General features: G+C 36.0%; 2 protein-coding genes and 1 pseudogene across 3 annotated transcripts; 2 read left to right on the top strand and 1 right to left on the bottom strand.

Annotated features, from left to right (window-relative positions):
• Positions 1-661: 661 nt before the first annotated feature.
• On the top strand, positions 662-3,947 carry LOC104235251 (delta(7)-sterol-C5(6)-desaturase). The gene is made up of 3 exons (XM_009788974.2): positions 662-1,209; positions 1,738-2,043; positions 3,421-3,947. The coding sequence occupies exons 1-3, from the start codon at positions 768-770 to the stop codon at positions 3,711-3,713; spliced, it is 1,041 nt and encodes a 346-aa protein (XP_009787276.2). The 5' UTR covers positions 662-767; the 3' UTR covers positions 3,714-3,947.
• Positions 3,948-4,943: 996 nt separating this feature from the next.
• On the top strand, positions 4,944-18,689 carry LOC104235248 (chloroplastic group IIA intron splicing facilitator CRS1, chloroplastic). 2 transcript variants are annotated; one of them, XM_009788971.2, is made up of 10 exons: positions 4,944-5,959; positions 6,329-6,809; positions 12,978-13,108; positions 14,834-15,172; positions 15,253-15,409; positions 15,895-16,184; positions 16,271-16,326; positions 16,504-16,803; positions 17,899-17,995; positions 18,064-18,689. In XM_009788971.2, exons 1-8 carry the CDS (start codon positions 5,087-5,089, stop codon positions 16,505-16,507), a joined length of 2,331 nt encoding a protein of 776 aa, XP_009787273.1. In that variant the 5' UTR covers positions 4,944-5,086; the 3' UTR covers positions 16,508-16,803; positions 17,899-17,995; positions 18,064-18,689. The 2 variants fall into 2 exon arrangements, with proteins under 2 accessions (XP_009787273.1, XP_009787271.1); XM_009788969.2 differs by having other exon boundaries at positions 16,271-16,330.
• Positions 18,680-22,458, bottom strand: LOC104235249 (LEAF RUST 10 DISEASE-RESISTANCE LOCUS RECEPTOR-LIKE PROTEIN KINASE-like 2.1; annotated as a pseudogene).
• Between the last annotated feature and the right edge of the window lie 338 nt (positions 22,459-22,796).

The raw sequence follows: 22,796 nt of genomic DNA, 5'->3' as shown, positions 1-22,796 counted from the left end.
AAAATTGCACACAAAAGAAAAATTGTTTTATTTTGAATTTTTGGGAGTAATTCTCATATAGGGCAAAAATCACGTGCTTACAGGAGCGAATTAACCGTACAAAATTATGGTGCAAGTGAACCTATAATTTCTTTGTCAAATTAGGTGAAAAGGTTAACATTTAAGAGGAGGGGAGGTAGGACATTAATTCAAGACAGTGTTTGTCTCAATAATAACTCTTCAGAGATTGAGCTCCACATGTCCCTAAGTTTAAAGGAAAAAACCTGTTATCTTTCATTATTCCAGTGGTTTCCTTAAAGTTAGATAGACGTAGCTATTAAATTGTACAAATCTTTAATATCGAACAGACAAAGAATATACTGATCAGTTATGAAATAATTTCAAAGCTAAAATCAAAGGTAGTTGAGGTGGATGACTGATCAATTACTGACACCAAGACATTCAATTGTCAAATAGTACTTAACACCAAGACAGATGAAGCATGCTAAAGTGCTTTCAGAAAAATAATTTAACAGATTTGTAATTTTACATATTAAATGATGTAATCTTTTAAATACTAGACAGAACATTAATTAGAGGAAAGTACTTTCGTCTTTCGGTATAAGAAATATTTAATTAGAGTACTTTATATCGTCGTACAATTTAGCCAAATCTTTTTGGTCAATGCTAAAGAAATTAACCTTGAAAATTGATATACTACTTTCACTACAACCTAGTACCTTATTTCTCTTTTGTTTTTCGGATTATATACAAAGAAATACAATATCATGAAAAACAATTCATTATTTAATATTAGAATCCTTTGCGAAAGCTGGCTAGCTCATTATTCCAAAAGGGAATCTATTCTGTATAAAATAGTGGCGCAGACCAGAAACACACACATAGTTGTCGCCTACACAGCCACTTGTTTTCTCCACTTCTCATCCTCTTCACCGGCTTATCGCCGTCAGAATCTGGTCAAACCCGACCCGACCCGACCACTTTCGTCGGAGATGGATGATTACTTGAAACAGTTTGTGGAGGAGACATCGTTTTACAATCGGCTGGTTTTGGGTGCATTCCTGCCGGAATCATGGTGGGGACCACTTCCTCACATGCTTCAGGGATGGCTCCGTAACTACATTGGTGGAGTTCTGCTTTACTTCATCTCCGGCTTCCTCTGGTGCTTCTACATCTATCACTGGAAACGCAATGTATATATTCCCAAAGGTAAGAATTTTTCTTTTTCTTTGCCCTCTTTATGTTTGTTTTTTTGAATTTCTTTTTACATGTGTCATTTTTGCGTGCTACACTATTTTAGGTGTATATGTAAGAGTAGGAAAAGAGGCTACGCATGCATTCACATTTCATTGTGTATATGTAGATCAATTATTTATAACCTTGAAAAACAATTACGAATTTTCTGTTTTATCAATTTTTAAGGTAGTGATTCTGCTTTTGATGACTATGAATCTGAACTAGATCGCATCGATAGCTATTTATGATCTCCAGAGCAAATCTCCTCAATTATCTCAAGACAATATCAGTAGTTGTAGAATTTTACAAGCTGATCTTATATTTGTTTTAATTAATGGTCCTTTTAGTTCTAAATATGGATGTCAATTTTTCAATGATGTAACAACTCCATTTTTCTTATGCTTCGATAAAGGTAACGTTAAATCTTACTTCATATTTCTTCCTGTGATGTTCGTTTGGTGAAAAGGAGAAATTATGGGCTCATGAACATTTTTATTGCAGATGCCATCCCTTCGAACAAAGCAATGCTCTTGCAAATATCAGTTGCCATGAAAGCGATGCCATGGTACTGTGCCCTTCCATCACTTTCTGAGTACATGATTGAAAATGGATGGACAAAATGTTATGCAAGAATAAGTGATGTTGGATGGCTTTCCTATGTTATCTATGCGGCTATTTATCTTGTAATAGTGGAGTTTGGGATCTACTGGATGCATAGGGAGTTGCATGACATAAAACCTCTGTACAAATATCTGCATGCTACACATCATATTTACAACAAGCAAAATACACTTTCCCCATTTGCTGGTAAGTTCTCAAGTCTAGTCATCTCATAATTGTGGCTTATTTGTGATAACAGCTTGTTGCTGGCGCAGCAGTTAGGTTTCTCTGTGATACTTCTTGATAATTTGTCGAACTAATGCTGTATTTCCTGTATGGTGGCTATAATATTGGGAAGCTAGTCCTGAGGACAAACTAATGTGTAAATTTTTACATCCTAGTCTTGTGTCATCACCTTTTTCTTTCTTGGTCAGAGGATTGACTGAAGTGGTTGGTTAGACTCGTTTTACCAAGACTACTATAAGTCTCTCATGAATAGTACTTGAAATGAAATAAAGACGATGAGAACAAAGCAATTCATTGGAATTTCATCTCTTACCTTTTAGTATGAAATCCAGATTACTTGAAAGAGCGAAGTAGTGTTTGGTCAAAAAAATGTTCTTATTTTCTCTTACCATTTTGTGGGGAACTAGAAATCATGATAGGATTGAGGAGTGAAAAATGGCTAAAAGGTGTTTCCAATGTTTGTGGGATAATACTGGGTATGATGTTGTTGTTGTTGTTGTTGTTGTTGTTGTTGTTGTTGTTGTGTTTCCTATGTTTCCACCACAAAGAGAAAAATAATGTATGTTACAAACTATGCCATTGACCATTCGAATCACACCCACAACATGCAAACTGTATGTTCCAATCCACTCTTTTATCTCCTCTCTGCAGGACAGCCACTAATCCCACACACAGCAGCATAGTTCCTCCCAATCTTCTCTTTCCTACCTTTTCATCAGAAAAAAATACCCTCCCTATCTTCTCTCTTCTCACATGCACAGCCACTTGTGTACACCAAACTTCGGCTCTTTTTCTTGTATAAATACACATGGTTCCATATACATCCACTTGTTTTTCTTTTAAGTGAAGAAAGCTAGTATGCTTTTTATGCCTTTTGGTATAAAAGATAAAGAGAAATAGTTACTAAAAAGGATAACCAAAAATCCAACATTATGGAGAGCTTCTTTGTTCTTCCAAACAAGTTTTCCACAAGAACCTGAACAAGCAAGAACTATAGGATACTAAGAATTTCTGCAAAATGAAAATTGAAACTTTTGCTTTCAGCCATAGATTTTCTTCCTCCCATCTAAATGAGTTTCAGAATCTAAATACATAGCCCTGGAAGTAAAACAATACTAAGTTGTCGCTGCTTTGTCTTTTGTAACCATGCTATTATCTCTGACATTCTGAACTTCTTATAAGCCTCAGTTCTTTGCAATGCATATCCATTCTAGGAAATTGGTTGCTAAATTGTCACAAATTGACCTCTGAATGTCATAGCTTCTTTTATGGTTATCTGCCCATAGTCATAGTTCATTTCCGAGAGCTTCATAATAATCAACATGTTCTGCTACTCAGGATTGGCATTCCACCCATTGGATGGAATACTGCAGGCAGTGCCACACGTTGTAGCTCTATTCCTGGTGCCAATGCATTTTACTACACACATAGCACTCATTTTTGTGGAAGCCTTATGGACGGCTAATATTCATGACTGCATACATGGGAAGGTGTTTCCTATAATGGGTGCTGGCTATCATACCATTCACCATACGACATACCGCCATAATTATGGTCATTACACAATATGGATGGATTGGATGTTTGGAACTCTTCGTGATCCCATTGAAGAGGATGCCAAGAAAATGTAATGTACTTGATTTGCACCCAAGGATGTTCCTTGCTGTTCATTGTCCTAGTTGTTAGGCCACCTGTGGAATGTTAGAATTTGTCTCGTGTATTTCCAATCATTGATGGATGTAAAGTTTTTTGGTAGTAGTTTAAGTTGTAGACTGAAAACAATTCTGTAGGCTGATTATGTCATCTCATGTCTGTTCTTCCCTTTATATTTAATAAAATCAGTGGGGCAGAAACTTTCAGGCTAATCTATGTCACAGTTTTTGATAGTTCATATGTTGGTTGTGAACTTGTGATAACTCATTGTGATTTCTACAAACACTACGTGGAGAATAATTAATTTTTAGTTAAATGTTTGTGCTGTCAAGTTATATGTTTGTGCTATGATTATACAACGTACACTGTTGATGTGATACTTTCTCGCACATTGGGCTTGGTTGCCAAATAAACTGGCCCATTTTTCTCATTCTATTATTGATGTGTAATCAACAAGGATACAAGACAGGACTGAGAGTTAATTGGAGTTGTTATGACCACGTAATTATTGAATTACAAAGTTATAGAAATATACAATGTAGTAATTAACTAACGAAAGCCAAATGTTTCACATGAATATAACGTGTTACCATGTTATGTTGGGCAAATATCCAATTTGTTATATGAGTTAAAACTAAATTATATGTAGTAAATATGCTGAATTCTAGGTTCTGGTTGGTGACTCTGCTTGAATGTAACTTCATTTTTTTGCTCGAGAATTTACTGCAAAGAATATTTAGTATGTGGCTGAGACTTGATGAGAAGAATATATCATTCATTTGAGAAACCTCTTATAATCGTAATTTTGAGAGCATTAACAGCCAACTACGATAAGAAAGACCAACACCATAACAATAAAAAAAGATTCCTGCAATTTTAACACAACTCTTCTAAAATTGCTTTAATTTGTGAGAAATGTTAGTAAACAGTATATTGCATATATCAAACAAAAGTATTGTAATTTTGATTATTCAAATAAATGAAGCTTTTCGTCCAATTTTATATGACTGATATTTGATTACATTAATTTTAAAATATAAGTTGAAATGTGAATAATAGTTGGACGTAGTGAAAAGTTAGGTCAAAAAGTTAATTATACAAAAAAGCTACTCCATTCAGAGTTTAAAAAATAGAAAAATTAATAATTTGGATTCGCAAATATTGCAAGAACAATACTATAAAATGATATCAGTATTCTTACAAAATGTAAAGAAAGTGTGATTATGATTTAATTTGACATCATCTCCAGTCTCCACATAAAGTGAAATTCCTGGGTAAGGAATAAGGATTGCAGAGTAGTTTGGAACTGAGAAAAAGGAAAGTAAGTGCAAGAGTTAGCAACTTCTTATCCATGTCTGCTACTCTATTTCTAGCTCCCAATTCCAATTTTATTATCAAGCCCAAAACAATTCTTTCTTTAAATTCATTCAGTTCGAAAGTTACCTCCTTTTCCTCCAAACCCAATGATAATAATCATCCCGACAAAAACTTATTTGAAAATCAAGATTATGAGTCAACATCAAACCCTATTTCACGTTCAAGTTCAGGAATTAAAGGCCCTACTGCTCCATGGATGAGGGGTCCTCTTCTTGTTGAACCCAATCAAGTTTTGGACTTATCCAAATCAAGAAAGAAGAAAGATGCCAACTTTCCTAAAACCCAAAATCCTAGTGATGCACTTTCTGGTAAAGTTAGTGGAGGAAGAGGTAAAAAGGCAATGAAGAAGATTTATCAAAGCATTGATAAGCTCCAAGAAACACAAAATTTGGAATTTACACATGTGGAAACTGATGCTAAGTTTGAATTTCAGTTCCCACCTGCTTCTTTATCTAATTGGAAAGATGTGAACTTTCAATTTAATGAACAAACTCCATATGTGAAAAAGGACAAAGTGGAAAGAGTGGAATTTGATATTTTATCAGGAGAGAGTGAAGGAAGAAGTGGAGAGAAAATGCCATGGGAGAGTGAGGAGAGAATTGTATATAGGAGAATGAAGAAGGAGAAAGTTTTAACAGCTGCTGAGTTGAAACTTGATTCAGTGTTGCTTGAGAGATTGAGGGGTGAGGCTGGACAGATTCAGAAGTGGGTGAAGGTTAAGAAAGCAGGAGTGACACAAGTTGTTGTTCACCAAATCCACTTGCTTTGGAAGAATAATGAACTTGCAATGCTCAAATTTGACCTGCCTTTATGTCGTAATATGGACAGAGCTCAAGAAATTATTGAGGTTGGTCTATAAACACTGTCTTATATACTGTTATATTTCCATAAATAAGCTTTCTATATTTGATGCTTCATAGGGTGAAAAGAACTTGCACAGATACCTGTTATTTGTAATGACTTAATTTCAGCTTCAGCTCAAACTTCAAAAGGATGAGTAGGTATTTGATTGATCGGAATATTTCTCCTTTTGTATTCAACTTCTTATGAGTTGTTCTGTCACTGGGTCATAAGTGTGAATCCTCAAACCATTCCTCATAGTTGCTAAAGAATACAAACATCGCTTCTAGAAGTTTTTGCTCAATAATGAAGACGTTGCTTTGTTAATCTTCTGTCCTTTTTGATAGAATTGTGTGTTATTCTTTTTGTACTGCAGATGAAGACTGGAGGCTTTGTAGTTTGGAGGAAGAAAAATGCTCTAGTTGTTTATAGAGGATGTGATTATACTTTGAGACAGAAGGATGACCCCAAACGACTTCATGATTTTCTCCGTAGTCAACAAAACAGTTCATCTACTGATACCTTTAAAAAGACAAGTGCTTTCTTGTCGTCGAACTCAAGTAGGAGCAGTGTAGATGTGATAAGTGGTGAAAGCTCAGAAGACGATAGCCTAACAATAAATGAGTCACTCTTTGAGAGGGAAGCTAATAGATTATTGGATGACTTAGGACCTCGTTATGTTGATTGGTGGTGGCCAAAGCCTTTACCTGTGGATGCAGATTTGCTTCCTGAAGTGGTTCCTGGATTTAAGCCACCATTTAGACTTTGCCCACCACGTTCAAGATCAAAGCTTACTGATGATGAACTTACACACTTAAGAAAGCTTGCTCGTTCTTTGCCAACTCATTTTGTCCTCGGTAAGTTTCTGGTTCTTGATGATGCATATCTTGTGCAGATGAATTGCTCCATGAATTTTATTCTGCATATGTTTGCTGCTTGTGTATGTCCTGGATCGCTATACTGTCTCTCTACTGATTACTTGGACTCGAGTTATCTTTATCATTGACAATTTTCCTGTTTTAATTTTTATAATTGTTGTTGTCACACCTCCTTTTTTCCTACACCCCGGAAAGGGTATAAGGGAGTTTTTTCCAACTTAAAGTGACAATCGAAACGGGATTCATTTATTATTAAAAATTCAGAGTCGCCACTTGGGATAATTTATGGTGTCCCAAGTCACCGGTTCAAATCCCGAATCGAGGAAAAGATTGACTCTGTTTTACAGTCCGCGAACACAGAAATCCGGGTAAGGAATTCTGTTAACCCGGGAGAAGGTGTTAGGCATTCCCGGGTTCCGTGGTTCTAGCACGGTCGCTCAACTGTTATAATTGGCCTATTATATGATTTTAATACATGTTTTAGCCTATGGTTCAATTTTAACTTATTAACCGCTCTTATTCATTTTTAGGAAGATTGCAACGTCATTTAAAATATGTCTTGAACCACATCACATAAATGCACCCGCCGTCCACGACACATTTTATTTAATGTTGTTGGGATTTGGATTTGGCTCACATAAAATGCACACCCGAGTTTAGGAAGGTAATTTTAAATTACGCGCCTAAAACAACTACGCATTTTTCAAATTGCGAGAGCCATAGAAAATTCACTAAATGGCATGCCTCAAATTCTAAGGATTTAAAATTAATTAAATGAGGGTCATGAGTTTTGAGGTTTTATTGTGGATGAGTGGTATAAATTGATAAGTACAAAAGGCCTAAAGAAATGGGTTAGCTACATGTATATCACTGGAGCCTTTTGTTATAGCATACTACAATTCAGAAAGGTGGAGTTGACATTTATGTGAAAATAACAAAAGACAGGTGCCAGCTTTGGGTTCATCTCCATATCATCTTCAAAAGACCGACTTTCGTTTTTAAATTCTAGAAAGAAACTAACAAAATTTTATAACAAAATAATGAATCTTAAATGACCATATGAGCACAAAAAAAAAAAAACCATGCTGAGAACTATTCGGATGAACCAGAAGGAACAAAACAAACATGGACATACAAAAATGCATTTTAAACTTGATTATAACAAAGAACACTTAAAGTAATTAATTTATTTAACATTATGCTAAAGAGAAAGTTGTAGTATCACCGCTATAACTTCTACGGTACCATTTTGAAGCAGAGGAAGTTGAATTTTCACATGGTTAATTTAAGAAAATATGCAGCCAATAACATAAATTGAAGATAAGATCCTTCCACTAACGCAATCTATTTTTTTTTTTACATCTTAATGTTGACAAATTGTTCAACTTCACATACTTCTTTAAATTTCAAAATATGAACATGGTGCTACATGAGCTTGAAATCTAAATGTAAACAAAACAATACCTGCTGGTTACAAGTCATGAGCCAAGAAAAATAAAAAAAAGTAAAAAAAAATAAAGAAAAAAAAACAAAAAAGAGACAGAGTCATGAACATACTAAAATAACGTTAACATTTGCAAATCTCAATTCACTCAATCAAAGAAACATCATTCATGCGAACAGATCCAATACGAAAGAAACTTTATCAAAAGAACCAAATCAATTTGCTTCTGCTTCAATAAAGATGCTCCGACATTTTTTAACTCAAGAGCTTGAATTACATACCTACAAGAGAGTGAATTCAAATGAATAAAATCTGAAAGTTATAGAGTCAATACAGCAGCAACAACAAAATCTCTATCAACTCTTCTTCAAACCCAAGATTTAAGGCCCGAAATGTTGAAAGAAAAATTTAATGAAAATTTTCAACCTAAATTTCTCTCCTCCCCCTCTCTTCTTCTTTTTTTTCTTCTCAAATTTTCTCTTCTATTTATAGCAAAATTTTCAAGATTTTTCAGATTTTTTTTTTAAAATATTTTATTTATTTTATTATTTTTTAATTAAAAGAAATCCCACTTACAAATTGCTTTTATTTTTTTATAAAAGAAATCCCACCTTTCTTTACTTTTATTTTTTAAATTCCAACTTTAATTACTTTTATCTTATTTAAAATCCCACTTTTTTTTACTTTTTAAAAGAGAATTCCACTTATTTAACTTTTCTTAAAAAAACAATCCACTTTCTTTTGCTTTTCTTTTAAAAATGCTACTTTCTTTTACTTTAAATTTTTTTAATTTTCAGATACCTTTATATTTATTTTTTAATTCCAACTTTCTTTTACTTTTTATTTTTTTAAAATTAAAACAAAACTTTACTTTTATTTTTGTAATTTTCTACTCTCTTTTACTTTTTAAAAGAGAATTCCACCTACTTTTACTTTTATTTTTTTATTCAATACTTCCCTTTTCCTTATTTTTTAAATCGCTCCTGAAAATTAAAAAAAATTAATATTTTTCGGAATTTTTTATTATTTTAAAATAAAATAATATTAATAGTAATAATTCACCTTTTAAAATTTTGTATTTTTACCCTATAATAAAAAGTGTAACAAAGCTAAAAATTGTAGGTTAAAACCCCTAAAATATTTACATAGAAGAAGTGATAAAAAATTAAATATTGTCAAAAATTAGGTGCTCACAGTTGTTTGCTTGTTGTATGACGTTTGGTATGTGTGATGCTTATGCCGTTATATGATTATATCAAGCGAGAAAAATTGCTAACGGTGCATTAGCAATGGTATATGCTTCTTCCGGTCTGACTGTCTAGACATTTAAAAAGTGGATATGTAATATCTAAATTAATTTCGAAAGGCTTTCGATAACGAAAAATGATATTTGACTCAGAATTTTGACGGTGTTTGTCATTCACAAGTTTTAAATTTATTTTGTATGTGGTGCCTTTTTTTGTAAGGTACTCCTTTTATCGCTATGGAATTGTCACTTCTGCATGTGAGGGTCAAAAGAATCATTTGCCTAAGATTGTTGAAATATTGATTTTTAAATATTCTCAATGTAAGAGTTTTGACTTGAGACTGTTTTAACGTAATTCCTAGGTTTATTTCTATTTCCTGAACTTGTGTTTTTTCCCAAAATCTGGTCAAATTGACCCTAGGAAGCAAAATGATTAAATTTGCATGGAGATAGTAGATAAATTTATTAAAAGAGTCTTCATTTTGAAAACGGAAAAGGTCCAAATATGCCCTTGTACTATACGAAATTGAGCACATTTGTCCTTCGTTAATACTTTAGCTCATATGACTGTCACATAGTTGGTCCATATATGCCCTTACCGTTACAGAATCCACCCAAACTAATTAGCTCTTTCGTTAATTGTATTAAAGTATTACAAACACTATTTCCTTTTTATTAGTACTTTTTTTTTGATGAAGTAATTGGTTTCATTACTGGCATCAAGAAGATGCATAAATTACAAAAGAGTGTAGCAATTGTTAGCTCCTTACAAATGGTTATACTAGTACTAAGGAGCTAACAAAATTCAAAAAACTATCAGGGGAGTCTATAGGGGATAGATAAGCCCAGCTATACAAATACATGAGGCATCTAGCCTTGAGTTTGTGGGGAGAAGTTGATACTCCATCAAAACACCTGTTGTTTCTCTCATTCCAAATGCTCCAAAAAATAGCTGCAGGTATCATCTTCCATACTTTCCTGATGGTGCTATCAACTTTCCAGTAACTCCAAGACTCAAAAGCATCCCTGATATTATGTGGCATGATCCATCTAAGTCCAAAGAGTGATATAAACATACTCCATAAATCTGTTGCAACGGGGAATTGAAGAAAAAGATGGTTGTGAGTTCTGCCTCCCTCTGGCACATGTAGCATCTATTCACAATCTGAAAATTCCTCTTGGCTAAGTTGTCTTGTGTCAGACAAGCCTCATAGAGTGCAGTCCAGTTGAAGCAGATGACTTTGGGTGGCAACTTGATTTTCCATATTAACTTCCAAGGCCAATGGTTAGTCATTACATTGTGAGTTCCTGCTAGCTTGTAGGCTGCTTTGACCGAGTACTTTCCTACATCTGCACTACCCCATTTGAACTGGTCAGGTACTAGAGTGTTGCTTGAGAAATTGTTGAGTGAGGAAAGGAGTCTGAGCAGATCCTCATATTCCCAATCTTGCAAGTTCCTTCTAAATGTTATGTTCCATGAGTTGCCTTCTCTGCACTGATGAACTGTTGAGTCTGGATCACTAACCATTTGAAAGAGAGCAGGGTAGTCATTCCTTAGGGGTGTGTTGCCTAGCCATTTGTCCTTCCAGAATTTTATTTGCTGTCCATCTCCAACTGTGAAGTGTTGGTTTTGCGAGAACTCCTCCCAGAGTTTGCAGATGCTCTTCCAAACTCCAACTCCATGTGGTGCTCTAGATAGCTTGGTACACCAGTGGCTTTGGGATCCATGCTTGGCATTGACAACTTTCTTCCATAGGTTCTGCTCCTCCTGTGTATATCTCCAAAGCCATTTTATCAATAAACATTTGTTGTGCAAAGCTAAGTCCCTGACCTCTAGTCCACCTTGGTGCTTTGGTAAGATAACTTTAGATCACTTTACCAGGTGAAACTTGTGACCATCTTTAGTCCCTTCCCATAGAAAGTTCCTTCTGATCTTGTCAAGCTGCTTCAGGACCTTACTAGGCATTGGAAAGAGTGACATCTGATAGGTTGGGATGCTGTCTAGGACACTACTGATTAGAGTTAGTCTTCCACCCTTAGACAAATACTGCAGCTGCCAAGAAGCAAGTTTCTTTTCAAATTTCTCAATGACCCCACTCCATATAGCTTCTGACCTGAACTTTGCCCCTAGTGGAAGTCCCAGGTAAGAAGTTGGTAAACATCCAGTATTGCAGCCTAAAGTTCCAGCCAAGTCTTCTAAATTATGCACCTCATTAACAGGGTAGATTACACTTTTGAGCATGTTAATGTGAAGACCGGAAATAACTTCAAATATAAGAAGGGTTAGATTTAGATAGAGCGCTTGACTTCTGTCTGCCCCACAGAAAATCAAAGTGTCATCTGCATAGAGCAAATGAGAAGGGTTAGATTTAGTACTTTTTTTTCTTTACCTTTCTCTTTTCTTTCTTCTTTTTTCTTTTCTTCTCTTTTTTTTTCCTTTTTCTTTCTCCCATATCCGATTTCCTCCATTGTTGATGCCTTCTCCATTTTCGTCACCAATTTCACTTGACAAAACTCAAGAATTCTTGCTAATTTTACTATCACAAACCCCACAGGTTCTTCTGACTTGAAGGAGATGAAAATTGTCGAAGAAATTTTTTCGGTGGTGTTAATTGGGTGAAGGTAGGATATAGGTATTCAGATTTTGAAGGTTTTGTTTCCTTCAGATCTGAAGCTCCACAGAAAACAACACCTTCAAAATTTGAATAATCATATCTTACCTTCACCAAATTAACACCACCGAAAAAATTTCTCCGATAATTTTCATCTCCTTCTTTTCAGAAGAACTAGAGCCTTCTTGCTAGGAAGCTTTTGGTGGTGTAGGTTTGATTTTTAGGAATAAAATCACCTGAAATTGGTGACGGAAATGGAGAAGGCATCATCAATGGAGGAAATCGGATGTGGGAGAAAGAAAAAGGAAAAAAAAAAGAAGAAAAGAAAAAAGAAGAAAGAAAAGAGAAAGGTAAAGAAAAAAAAAGTACTAATAAAAAGGAAATAGTGTTTGTAATACACTTTAATACAATTAAAGAAATAGGGCGGATTCCTTTTCGAAAAGGGCATATATGGACCAACTATGTGACGGTAAGGGCATATATGGTTCAACTATATGACGGTAAGGGCATATATGGGCTAAAGTATTAACGAAGGGCAAATGTGCTCAATTTCGTATAGTACAAGGGCATATTTGGACCTTTTCCGTTTTGAATAAGGTTAAAGAGAAAGCAAGTCAGAAGTCACCTTTCCCCTCTTGTCTCTAGAACATTATACAAGTGCACTCTCAACTGTGTAGCAACACATGGATAAGAAATCAGCTAATTGTACTTATTTGGCGTTTTGTATCGTGGATGATTTTAAAATTTTGAGCACTTTGTTGCAATAGGTTATGCACCTTGTGCAACACTTGCCTATGTTTGTCCTGTTTGAGATTGTAATTACTTTTCCATGACACAATATGAAGGGAGAAACAGAAAACTGCAAGGCTTGGCTGCAGCCGTCATAAAATTGTGGGAGAAATGTCATATTGCAAAGATAGCTTTGAAGTGGGGAATTCCAAATACTAACAATGAGCTAATGGCAAATGAGCTGAAGGTAAGTTTAGTCGGAACAATTCGTACTTAACATCCTTATATTTTCTCAGTCAATCGCAGTCAACTTCTGGACCAACAGATGAGTCTGTTCTATTAGTTCTTAGCAAGCTTGTTTTATTGTTACATGACATCAGATATGTTTCGAGGCATCTTAGTAGAGTAGAAAATGGGAGGAGAGGAGCTGTTAACTGCCCTCAGTTTCATGTAATTATCTTGTCTTGAGGGTTAGTAATAATACAAAAACTAGTTACTCAAAACAACAACAAAAAATTGTTACTCCTCTTCAGTTTGAAAGACTATTTTGGTTCTCTATGAAATTTGGGATGGAAGTAGGATAGCACAGGGTTTGGCGAGGCTTGAAGTTTTTCAATTTTAAAGTTGCTGACTTTCAATACCCATTGCATCCTTCTATGTTCTCAATTCTTCTTATTCATACATAATGATCAAGTTTAGCTAGTGTACCAAGGATGTGACATAGCGCCCAATAAACTGCGTGAAAACCTTGGAGACTAGGGTTCAAATTCCAGCCGAGGCAAAAGATGCTAGGTGATTTCTTCCCATCTGTCTAACCCTTGGCGAACAGAGTTATCCGGTACTTGTGCTAGTGAGAGCTAATAGATACTTGAAGGATAGTCGAGGCACGCACAACTGCACAAGCTTGCCCCGACACCGCTGCTATCAAAACACAAAAATAAAAATAATCAAATTTAGCTAGTATATATTTAATGGATTAAAATTTAGGTGGTGCTTGTCAGTGAAATTTTTTATGAACATGCAATTATTTTATTTCAAATTCGTGTTTGTTAAGTTTTACAAAGAAGAAAAATATGAATTTTCCAAGCATAAATTTTTGAAATTGTGGTTTGAGAGTATATTTCAAAGAACTTGTTCGAGAAACAAATTTTCTACTTACAAAACACTCACTTCAACAAAAGTCTTTTAAAAATACTACAACTATTAAAACACACCTCAAACTTTCTACTAGTATTTTAGAAAGCTATTTTCAGATGTTGTCTGAACGATTCTCATTTTTAGGATTGACTTAGCTATCAAAATTGCAAAATACAGAGGAGGACTTAAGCAACTAGGTAATAGATGGTTTTGAAGCTTTGTTGGTGAATATGTCAGGGCGCTGGTCCTAGAGTTGAGCTTAAGAAGCTTGGTGGTGAATGTTTCAGCAAAAACACTTTCATTGTGATTAAGAGTGTTTGGAGTGTGGCATTGTAAACAATTTTTTGGTGTTGAAAACACTTTAAAAAGCGAACGTGGTCTAGGTAGTATTCAGTGGAACTGTGGTTCAGGCTACAGAGGTTGGTGTTGGAAGTTGGTAGTGATGAAAGCAACACTTGAAGTTTTGGCTGGTGGTTTCTGGTGTTGGGTTTTGGTTTCTCTGGACTGATATGATGTCATCATTGGTATAGCCTGACTATTTTAATCAATTAAAAGAATTGATTCCAATGCAGACCTCTTTCCTGGAAGTTGTTACTTGAAAGTGCTCCATTATTACTGAATTGACTGAATTTTTTTTTAGTCTATGCATTGTTGACTATCTTTTCCTCTATTCTCGCCTCTTTTTCTAGCTACAAAATCTCCAGTGCCATAGCGGCTTTCTTCTAAGCAGTGGTAGAAGCTAAAAGAAAGAAAGTGTTGGGCACATTGGGTATAGATCACTGATCACCGGCTTTGTCTTTCAGATTCTGATAAAATGCTCAAATTTTTTATGTAGTATCTTACTGGAGGAGTTCTTTTATTGCGGAATAAGTTCTTTATAATCCTATACAGAGGTAAGGATTTTCTTCCTTCTCAAGTTGCAAGCCTTGTAGCTGAGAGGGAAGTGGAACTCAGAATATGTCAGCTTGAGGAAGAAGCTGCACGATTCAAAGCAATTGAAACCCTTCCAATCACTACTGGAGAATCAATGAGCAGTAGTAATGTTGGGACTTTATCAGAATTCCAGACAATTGCAGAACCTGGAAGGGAGAAATCTGAGACTGAAGTTCAATTAGTAGCAGAAAAAGAAAGATTAGAAAAAGAACTGAGAGATGAACAGCACAGCCTTTACATTGTAAGATATCAGCTATTCTTTTTTCCACTTTCAATGTTTTCAGCAGCAAATGAAATATGCTTTCTTACTCAATCGTGCAGCTCAAGAAGAAGATTGAAAAATCATCTATAGCATTGGGAAAGTTGGATGCTGCATGGAGACCTGCCAAACCAGATGTCGATAAAGAAATCTTAACACAAGAAGAGAGACGATCTCTTAGGCAGATAGGATTGAAGATGGACAGGAGTTTAGTGCTTGGTGAGCAGACTTTTGCTATATTATCCTCTCTTATCATTTCGTGGTCAAACTATGAAAGCTATAGCTGAGTTGCTATTGAAAATTCCATAGTCATCTACAGATAAATTGTCCATTATCTACCAGGATTCTGAAATTTCTGATATGGTTACGCATCTTAGATAGTTCCATAAAAAAAGAGTTAGCTATTATTTGTCATATTCCCTAGTTGGGCTTGCATAAAAAAATGCATTATCATTCATGGGCTCGACAAGAAGGCCTCAACCCCCAAACTAGTTGGGCCTACTATATGGATCCTCCATATCCATTCTTTTTTATTTGGGTCCATTTCATTCCAATACTCGACAATAACGCCTTTATCTGATAATTTCTAATCGCTCAAAGTTTTAGGATCTTTAATTATTGAGAATTGTTGCAATTCTGGTCCTATGATAAAACTGTCTTGATCACTTGGTCAGCTCAAATTTACTTTTTCAATTTGACTTCAGGGAGACGCGGTGTTTTTGATGGTGTATTAGCGGGTCTCCATCAGCATTGGAAGCACAGAGAAGTTGTTAAGGTGATCACAATGCAGAAAATCTTTTCTCACGTCATTCATACTGCAAATCTCCTAGAGGCAGAAAGTGGTGGAATACTGGTTTCTGTAGACAAACTTAAAGAAGGCCATGCTATAGTAATTTATCGGGGAAAGAACTACAGACGCCCGGAATTGGTGCCGCAAAATCTTTTAAACAAAAGACAAGCTTTAAGTCGGTCCCTTGAAATGCAGAGACTTGGAGTGAGTCTTCTGTGTCTTATGGCTAGTTTATTTGGTCCTCAGTTCTTATAATTCCTGGATCTAAGATTTATTTTGTTCTTTGTCAGTCATTGAAGTTTTATGCAAATCAAACTGAGCAGGCAATCTCTGATCTTAAGTGCAAGTTGGTAATTTCTGTCTCACTGTTAAAGTTCCTCTTTGTCTACATACCAACTGATGGGCTTTGCCTTTCATGTCTTAACTTACCTCACGACTATTAGCTTTGGCTTTGAAATGGTATCTCAAGTGAATCCTATTCAGTTCTCTTAGCTGAAATTTGATGGATAATTGTCTTTTACAGGTAGAATATACAGTAAAGATTGGTCAAATGGGGGAAGATCTAAAAGCTAGTGGTGCATAACTACTCTTGATCTTGGTCTTTATCTTGACATGGTCTACATGCATCAGCACGAAGAGAGTTCACCCATTGTCTAGCTGAGTATTATGGGGAAATAAAGACTATTGCTTTGAGCCCTTGATTAATGACCTTAAACTTGTTAAATTTTGAGATGCGTCTTGGGATTTCACTTTTGGGATAACTGTGCAACTTGTGGAAGCATTCAACTACGTGATTCTCCTTGATGAGACAGCAGAGTTTCAGGTATTTTATTCTCAGTTACCTATAAAGATTTGCTGTCAGTTATCCAGAAATTTTAGCTGTTGTTTTTACTTCAATTCTAGACGGTTTGCAGCACTCAAATTTATTGACTTGTTGACATTTCAAATCAATACCAAACTTTCTTGAAAGAAAATGATTTAGTCATGCTCTTTGTTCCTTCCACCGAATTCATTCTGGCTAAACCTTGCAATATATAGTTGCATCCGATTGATTTTTTTCTTTCCTTTGTTTGGTTAAAGAAGAGGTGAAGCTGCCTCATATTGTTTCAGATTAATTTTGGATTGGAAAATCCTGTCTGAAATATAGAGGTTTGAACTTCAAAATGAGGTAGCAGATTGTAATTAGTCACATAAAATTTCGTGGGCTAAACAGCAAAAAAAAAGCACCACTGAGTTATTGTGTTTTAGCAACTTTTCAGTTCTGTGAACTAGGTTGGAATAGGAGACAGTGAGAATGCAAAATCCAATCCAGACTTGAAGAGGTGTTGGTCTACTAAATTTTATGCCTTTGATGAGGTTAAGGTATGATTTTTGAGGTTTAGCAGTTAAGCCTCCAACTTTTTTTCACTCGGAGTCTGAGGTCAATACCATAAGTGGCTTTAGAATCCCAAAAATGACAGAAGATCCAAGTTTTAAAGCAGATACACTACATATCCTCGCATCATGCGTTAAATAATGCAAGTAAATGATAAGATGCCAAGTACTGCACCTTCTTAACAAAGGGGAGAGTTGATATATCCTTCCACAGGAATGGCTTAGGAAGTTTTGATGCTCGCAGTGTGAGATTTCTGTAAAATACCACTGTAGGACCATTTTGGCCTGCAATGTTACAGGGTGTCGAAAGAATCTCCAGAGATTCAAGAATTCATTACTTTCTACTCCTTTACCCTTTTCCAGGTTAGGATTTAATAAATATATCCATCATTTCTCTTGCTGTCTTTTCCTGTTACTCTCATCGGTGCTTCAATTTGGATTTTGTTGTTCTGAACGGTTTTTCATATTTGCATAACTGGGACGATCAAATTCATTGGAATTCTCAACCAATGTGTAGTTCACTTATCCGTGTCTTGTGTGGCAGGTTGATGGTGGACTTGCAGAAGAGCATTGGATTGACAGAGTAACATTGCTAACATTACAGCATGGTCAATCTTTTTTGCTAATTGTTGCATGATCTGGTAAGATTTAAGATTGTTTTGCTTTACTTCCAGAACTCAGACCTCAACTCCCATGACCTGTATTACAGGAAAATATCTATTGAAGTATTAGGTAGGCCAACCGCTATACTCGAAAGCAATAAAACAGCATTTGGAGGAGGGAGAAAGATGAATGTACGATAGAGATTTGTTCCATACAGCATGGATTCAGTAAAATTAATTGATTTGCTGTTTCTTTAAGGACACTCTGCCGCCTATCACAGCAACTGATGATAGTGTGCCAATTCCATGTTTCAACTACTGCAGACATGTCTCATATTTTTCTACTGAATGGCAGATTGGATTGTAAGGTCCTGTTCGTACCACACATTGACTTTTAAAATTAGGTACTCAGCTTATTCATTAAGTGGCAAGTCCACACTGCAACAAAAGGTGGCTGCGATGCAGGATGAGATGAGTGTTACTGGGAGGATTCATTGTTATTTTGGTGATTATCAATCCAGGGCGTAGTGCACCTATGGATTTACCCTTCATTTTCCACAAGACAACGATATAGGTGTTAGTGTAATTTAGTGGGAAATGTGTGGTCAGGTTGTGGCTGCTCGATGGTACATATAATTTGGATACCAACGTTAGGCATCATTACCTTTTTCACATGCATTGTATGACACTAGATTAACTAAAGTGAAGTTTATGTCCTCTTTGTTTGGTGAAAGTTGGCAATAACTTTATTAATGCATTGAAGCTAGTTTTCTGATTCAGGGAACCAGATATCCCGCTTCCTTTCTCAATTACTTGAATTTGAGTAGAGTAAAATATAACAAGCTTGCATCAAGCTTTTTTACTCAGGAGATATTTGACTCCAGAACTGAAGCCTCCTTTCCATAGGCTGTTGTGGATGTTGATGTGGAGGCAAACGACTCTGGGATGGATTTTGTTGAAGAAAACAAGAAAGGTTTTGGTGGAATTTGTAGGGAGTGAAGGTTTCCCTCCAGCATTTCTGCTGCCTTCTCAATTGCTGGTCGATCTGACGGCTTAATCTGAATGCACCACAAGCCAACTAACATCATCTTCCTTGCCATTTCTTCATCTGCTTCGTTCATGATACCTTGTAGACCTAGGTCCTTCCCCAGATCGAGATGTTCATAGATCCAATCTGGAAAGTATACTTCACTAGTTTGGCTCACTTTAACATTGTTTCTCACTCCAACCATCTCAAGAACCAGCATTCCGTAGCTATAGACATCTGATTTGTGAGAGACATTTCCAAACGTTCTAGAGAACACTTCTGGAGCAATATAACCAGCAGTTCCTCTGGCACCCAACATTGATAGGATACTCTCCTTTCTCTCACACAATTTAGAAAGGCCAAAATCAGATATTTTAGGGCAGAAATCCTGGTCCAAAAGAATGTTATGAGGTTTTATATCAAAGTGCACTATTCTTGTGTTACAACCTCGATGTAAATATTCCAAACCTCGAGCAATGCCAACTGCAATTCTGTACAATGTTGTCCATTCCAAGGGACAAGTTGTGCCAGATGGTCCATTGTTGAGGAATTTGTCCAATGAACCATTGGACACATTCATAAATTAAGGCTCTCTTATTCCTTTGGTAACAAAATCCCAAAAGCCCCACTATGTTAACATGGGAAGTTCTACTTATACTGGCAACTTCATTTATGTATTCTTCTCCATCACCATTAGTTTCTGTCAGCACCTTTACAGCTACCTTGCGACCATCGGGTAGCTTTCCTTTGTATACTTGACCAAAACCTCCCTGTCCTATTTTGTGGCTGAATGTGTGTGTTATTTTCTTTAGATCCAAATAGTTGTACAGCTTCGGAGCATGAGATCCGTAGCTTCTCATGAATTCTTCAATTTTGTGATCTTCTGATTCGGTCTTCCAGCAAATCAGTGGCTTACAATTCGTGCGTCGACTTCTGAGGTAATAGATCGCTGAAACTGATAGTAGGACCATCCCTGTGATACTAACTGAGCCACCTGCAAATAGTTAACGGTAATAAGTTAAGTGTGTCAAGTGCAAATGCAGAAGAGCAAATTTAAGGGAATGCACTGGGATACTTTACCTATAGCAAGTTTGCTGGAAATGCTGAACCTTTTCCCAGAATCTGCAAGAGGTGGAAAAATTTGAGGAAGTCATGATTCGTTTCATGGCTGAAAATATCAATTCTTCGGAGAGAAAGATTTATACTGAGCACAACTACAAAGGACTATCATGAATGAACAACTCAAAGGAACTGTGTCAGGGTTTCAAAATGGAGTAAAAGGTGTTTTCCTTCAGAGAAACCACAGAAGGGAAAATTGGTAGATTAATTAGTGTTTGATGAACGTATTTGAGAAGAGTGATATACAAAAACCTATCAAAGAGGTTGTTTTGTCCCTCATTGGAAAAATAAAGAAAGGTAGAATAACACTTCTTTGTCTTATATAGTTTGAATATTTTGAAGCATGTTTTGGAGGGAAATTGGAATTTGACTATATTATTAATGGTCAAGATTGTGCATTTGGGTGATTATTTTTCTTTAATAGGTGCTTCTCATGAAGAGATAAGTCCTGGAGATATTATAAATACTATATCAACTCAAATTTCAATGGCTTTGTAAAATTAAATTGACAGTGATTACACTATTAAAGCCAGATTATTTTTCTTACAAAAATGAAGGAAAAGCTCGATCGAGGAAGAAATTGGTGAAAGCCAAATACAAGGTAATTGGTGAATCGCTTGTCATTCACAATCCTGGAGAGGTACCTGAACTTTTGCTTTCTCGTGTCACAAGAGTTGAAGGACTCTGACACCACGACCACTAATAAACTGCTCGATCTTTGCAAGTCCATGAAGACTAAATCGAAACAAGAATCTGTTTTCCAAGCAAAGGGTTCCTCAAGAAAGAAAGATGAAAAATGCGACTCTCGTCAAAGACTGTACATGAATGAGGCAGAGAAAGATCCAAGAAAGAAATTGAGCACGAGTTTATGAAGTCATAAGATCAAGTTGTGGATATCTTCACAAGCCCTTGGAGATCGACTGCTTATGAAATGCCGAATTTAGTTTAGAGGAGGATTGTGGATATAGTAAAGCAGATTCATCTTAAGTATGTGAATTTTCTAGTTCATGTGGTAGAAAGTTGAAAAGTAATCTATCGAAGCATAGTCAATTTTCCTAGTTTTAATCATAATCCATCGAAAACTAATGGTTTTCAAACTACGAAAACTGATACGGATAACTTACCTATGTATCAATGCCATTTAACCTTAAGCACTCAAAGTAATCCATCGAATCTAGTAAAATCATGAGGGAATAGTAGAGAAAAGAGATTACCGCCATCTTGATTTTGTGCGTCGGTGCAGTTGAAAGCATGAGTACCCGTGGCACAATGGCAAGCAAAGGCTGCGGAATCTGGGTTGGATCCACATCTTCCACCTAACTTGTCGCACTGTCCGCATAGCGTTTCAATATTTGCCGTCCAATTAACTGAAAACCCGCCAGAAATGGCTGTTCTCAGAACTTCAACAGTTGCTGTAGCGCTGGCTAATGCCACAGCACTCGTTTGATTGATCCTAGCTATTATTTCGCTCTCGCATCTTACCCGAGAGAAGTCGAACAAAACCCCGATCATTGTGTAAATACCAAATATGTTGCTATTGCAATTAAAGACTTTTGGGTCATTTAGTAATTGCTGACCAGAGACGAGGGTGCAGCCATAGTGCAGAGTAATATTCTGGTCAGTGGAAATATAGCTGAAAATGTTAAAATCCAAGGAGGCGTTCTCAGGGTTGTCCAAACAAATATTACTCAGTAAATCATCTCTAGCCAAGGTTAGTATTCGAGTAGGAGTATCGATCGCTATCACTTTGTATGCTGTTGATTCAATAGCAATATTCGGGATGTTACTCTCGCACTTGATCTCGAAACTTGGATGACCACAGTACTCTGGTCTACCACCTCCCCAGAAAGGGTACTTTATTTCGATGTCGCCACAGAGAATTGGCTCACTACACATTCTGAATCGCTCGTCATCTTGACAGAACAACCCCGGTATTTTGATCAAGACAAAGATTAAGGTACTAAAGAGCAAAAAGTATGGATGGAGTTGTTGATGCATTTCTGTCTGATTAAAGGAATTAGCATCTAGAAAGAGAGTTACCAACTAGAAATAGTGTAGAAAAGCTTTACCCAGTTCTACGATCTTCTCGTCTAGAAAAGAGATAGAGGAGGTGGGGAGGAGATGAGGAACTAAGGGGCAGAGAAGAGGAAGATACAAAGGTTAGGAAGAACACCAAATTCAATTAGGAAGATGAGATGTAAAATTCAAAGGAAAAGATGGGGTGCTTTATTTTGTCATTCTTTGGTCAACACATAGCAATAATATTTGACAAACGACACCATTTTAGCGTAGAAGTAGATGAAAGTGAAGATGTTAAGACAACCATGTCCCAAGCGGATTCAAATGTGTTTGATGAAGATGATGTGTTGGATATCTCATAAGCATCATCAACGTTCTCTTGAATAGTTTGTTTTGAGTTTTGACTTTTAGTGAATTAAATGTAGTCTTGTCTTTTACTTTTTTTAGTGTTTATTGTGATATATTCGAACAATGTAAAAAGTTATTAAGTTTTGCTAATTTTTTTCAATAAGATATTTTTTAACTTTTAAATAATTATCTTTTTTTAAGTAAGAACTTAAAGAAAAAAATATAAAATTATATTTTTTAAAATAATGGGCCGGCCCGTGGGGGCCCGCGGCCCGCATAGGGCTGGGGTGGGCTGACCATTATAAGGCCCATCAAAACGGTGGGCTA

The sequence above is a fragment of the Nicotiana sylvestris genome, chromosome 2 (genome assembly GCF_000393655.2).
Source record: "Nicotiana sylvestris chromosome 2, ASM39365v2, whole genome shotgun sequence".
Taxonomy (NCBI): Eukaryota; Viridiplantae; Streptophyta; class Magnoliopsida; order Solanales; family Solanaceae; genus Nicotiana; species Nicotiana sylvestris.
The sequence above is the reverse complement of the archived record's forward strand: the minus strand, read 5'-3'. Positions and strand labels throughout refer to the sequence as shown.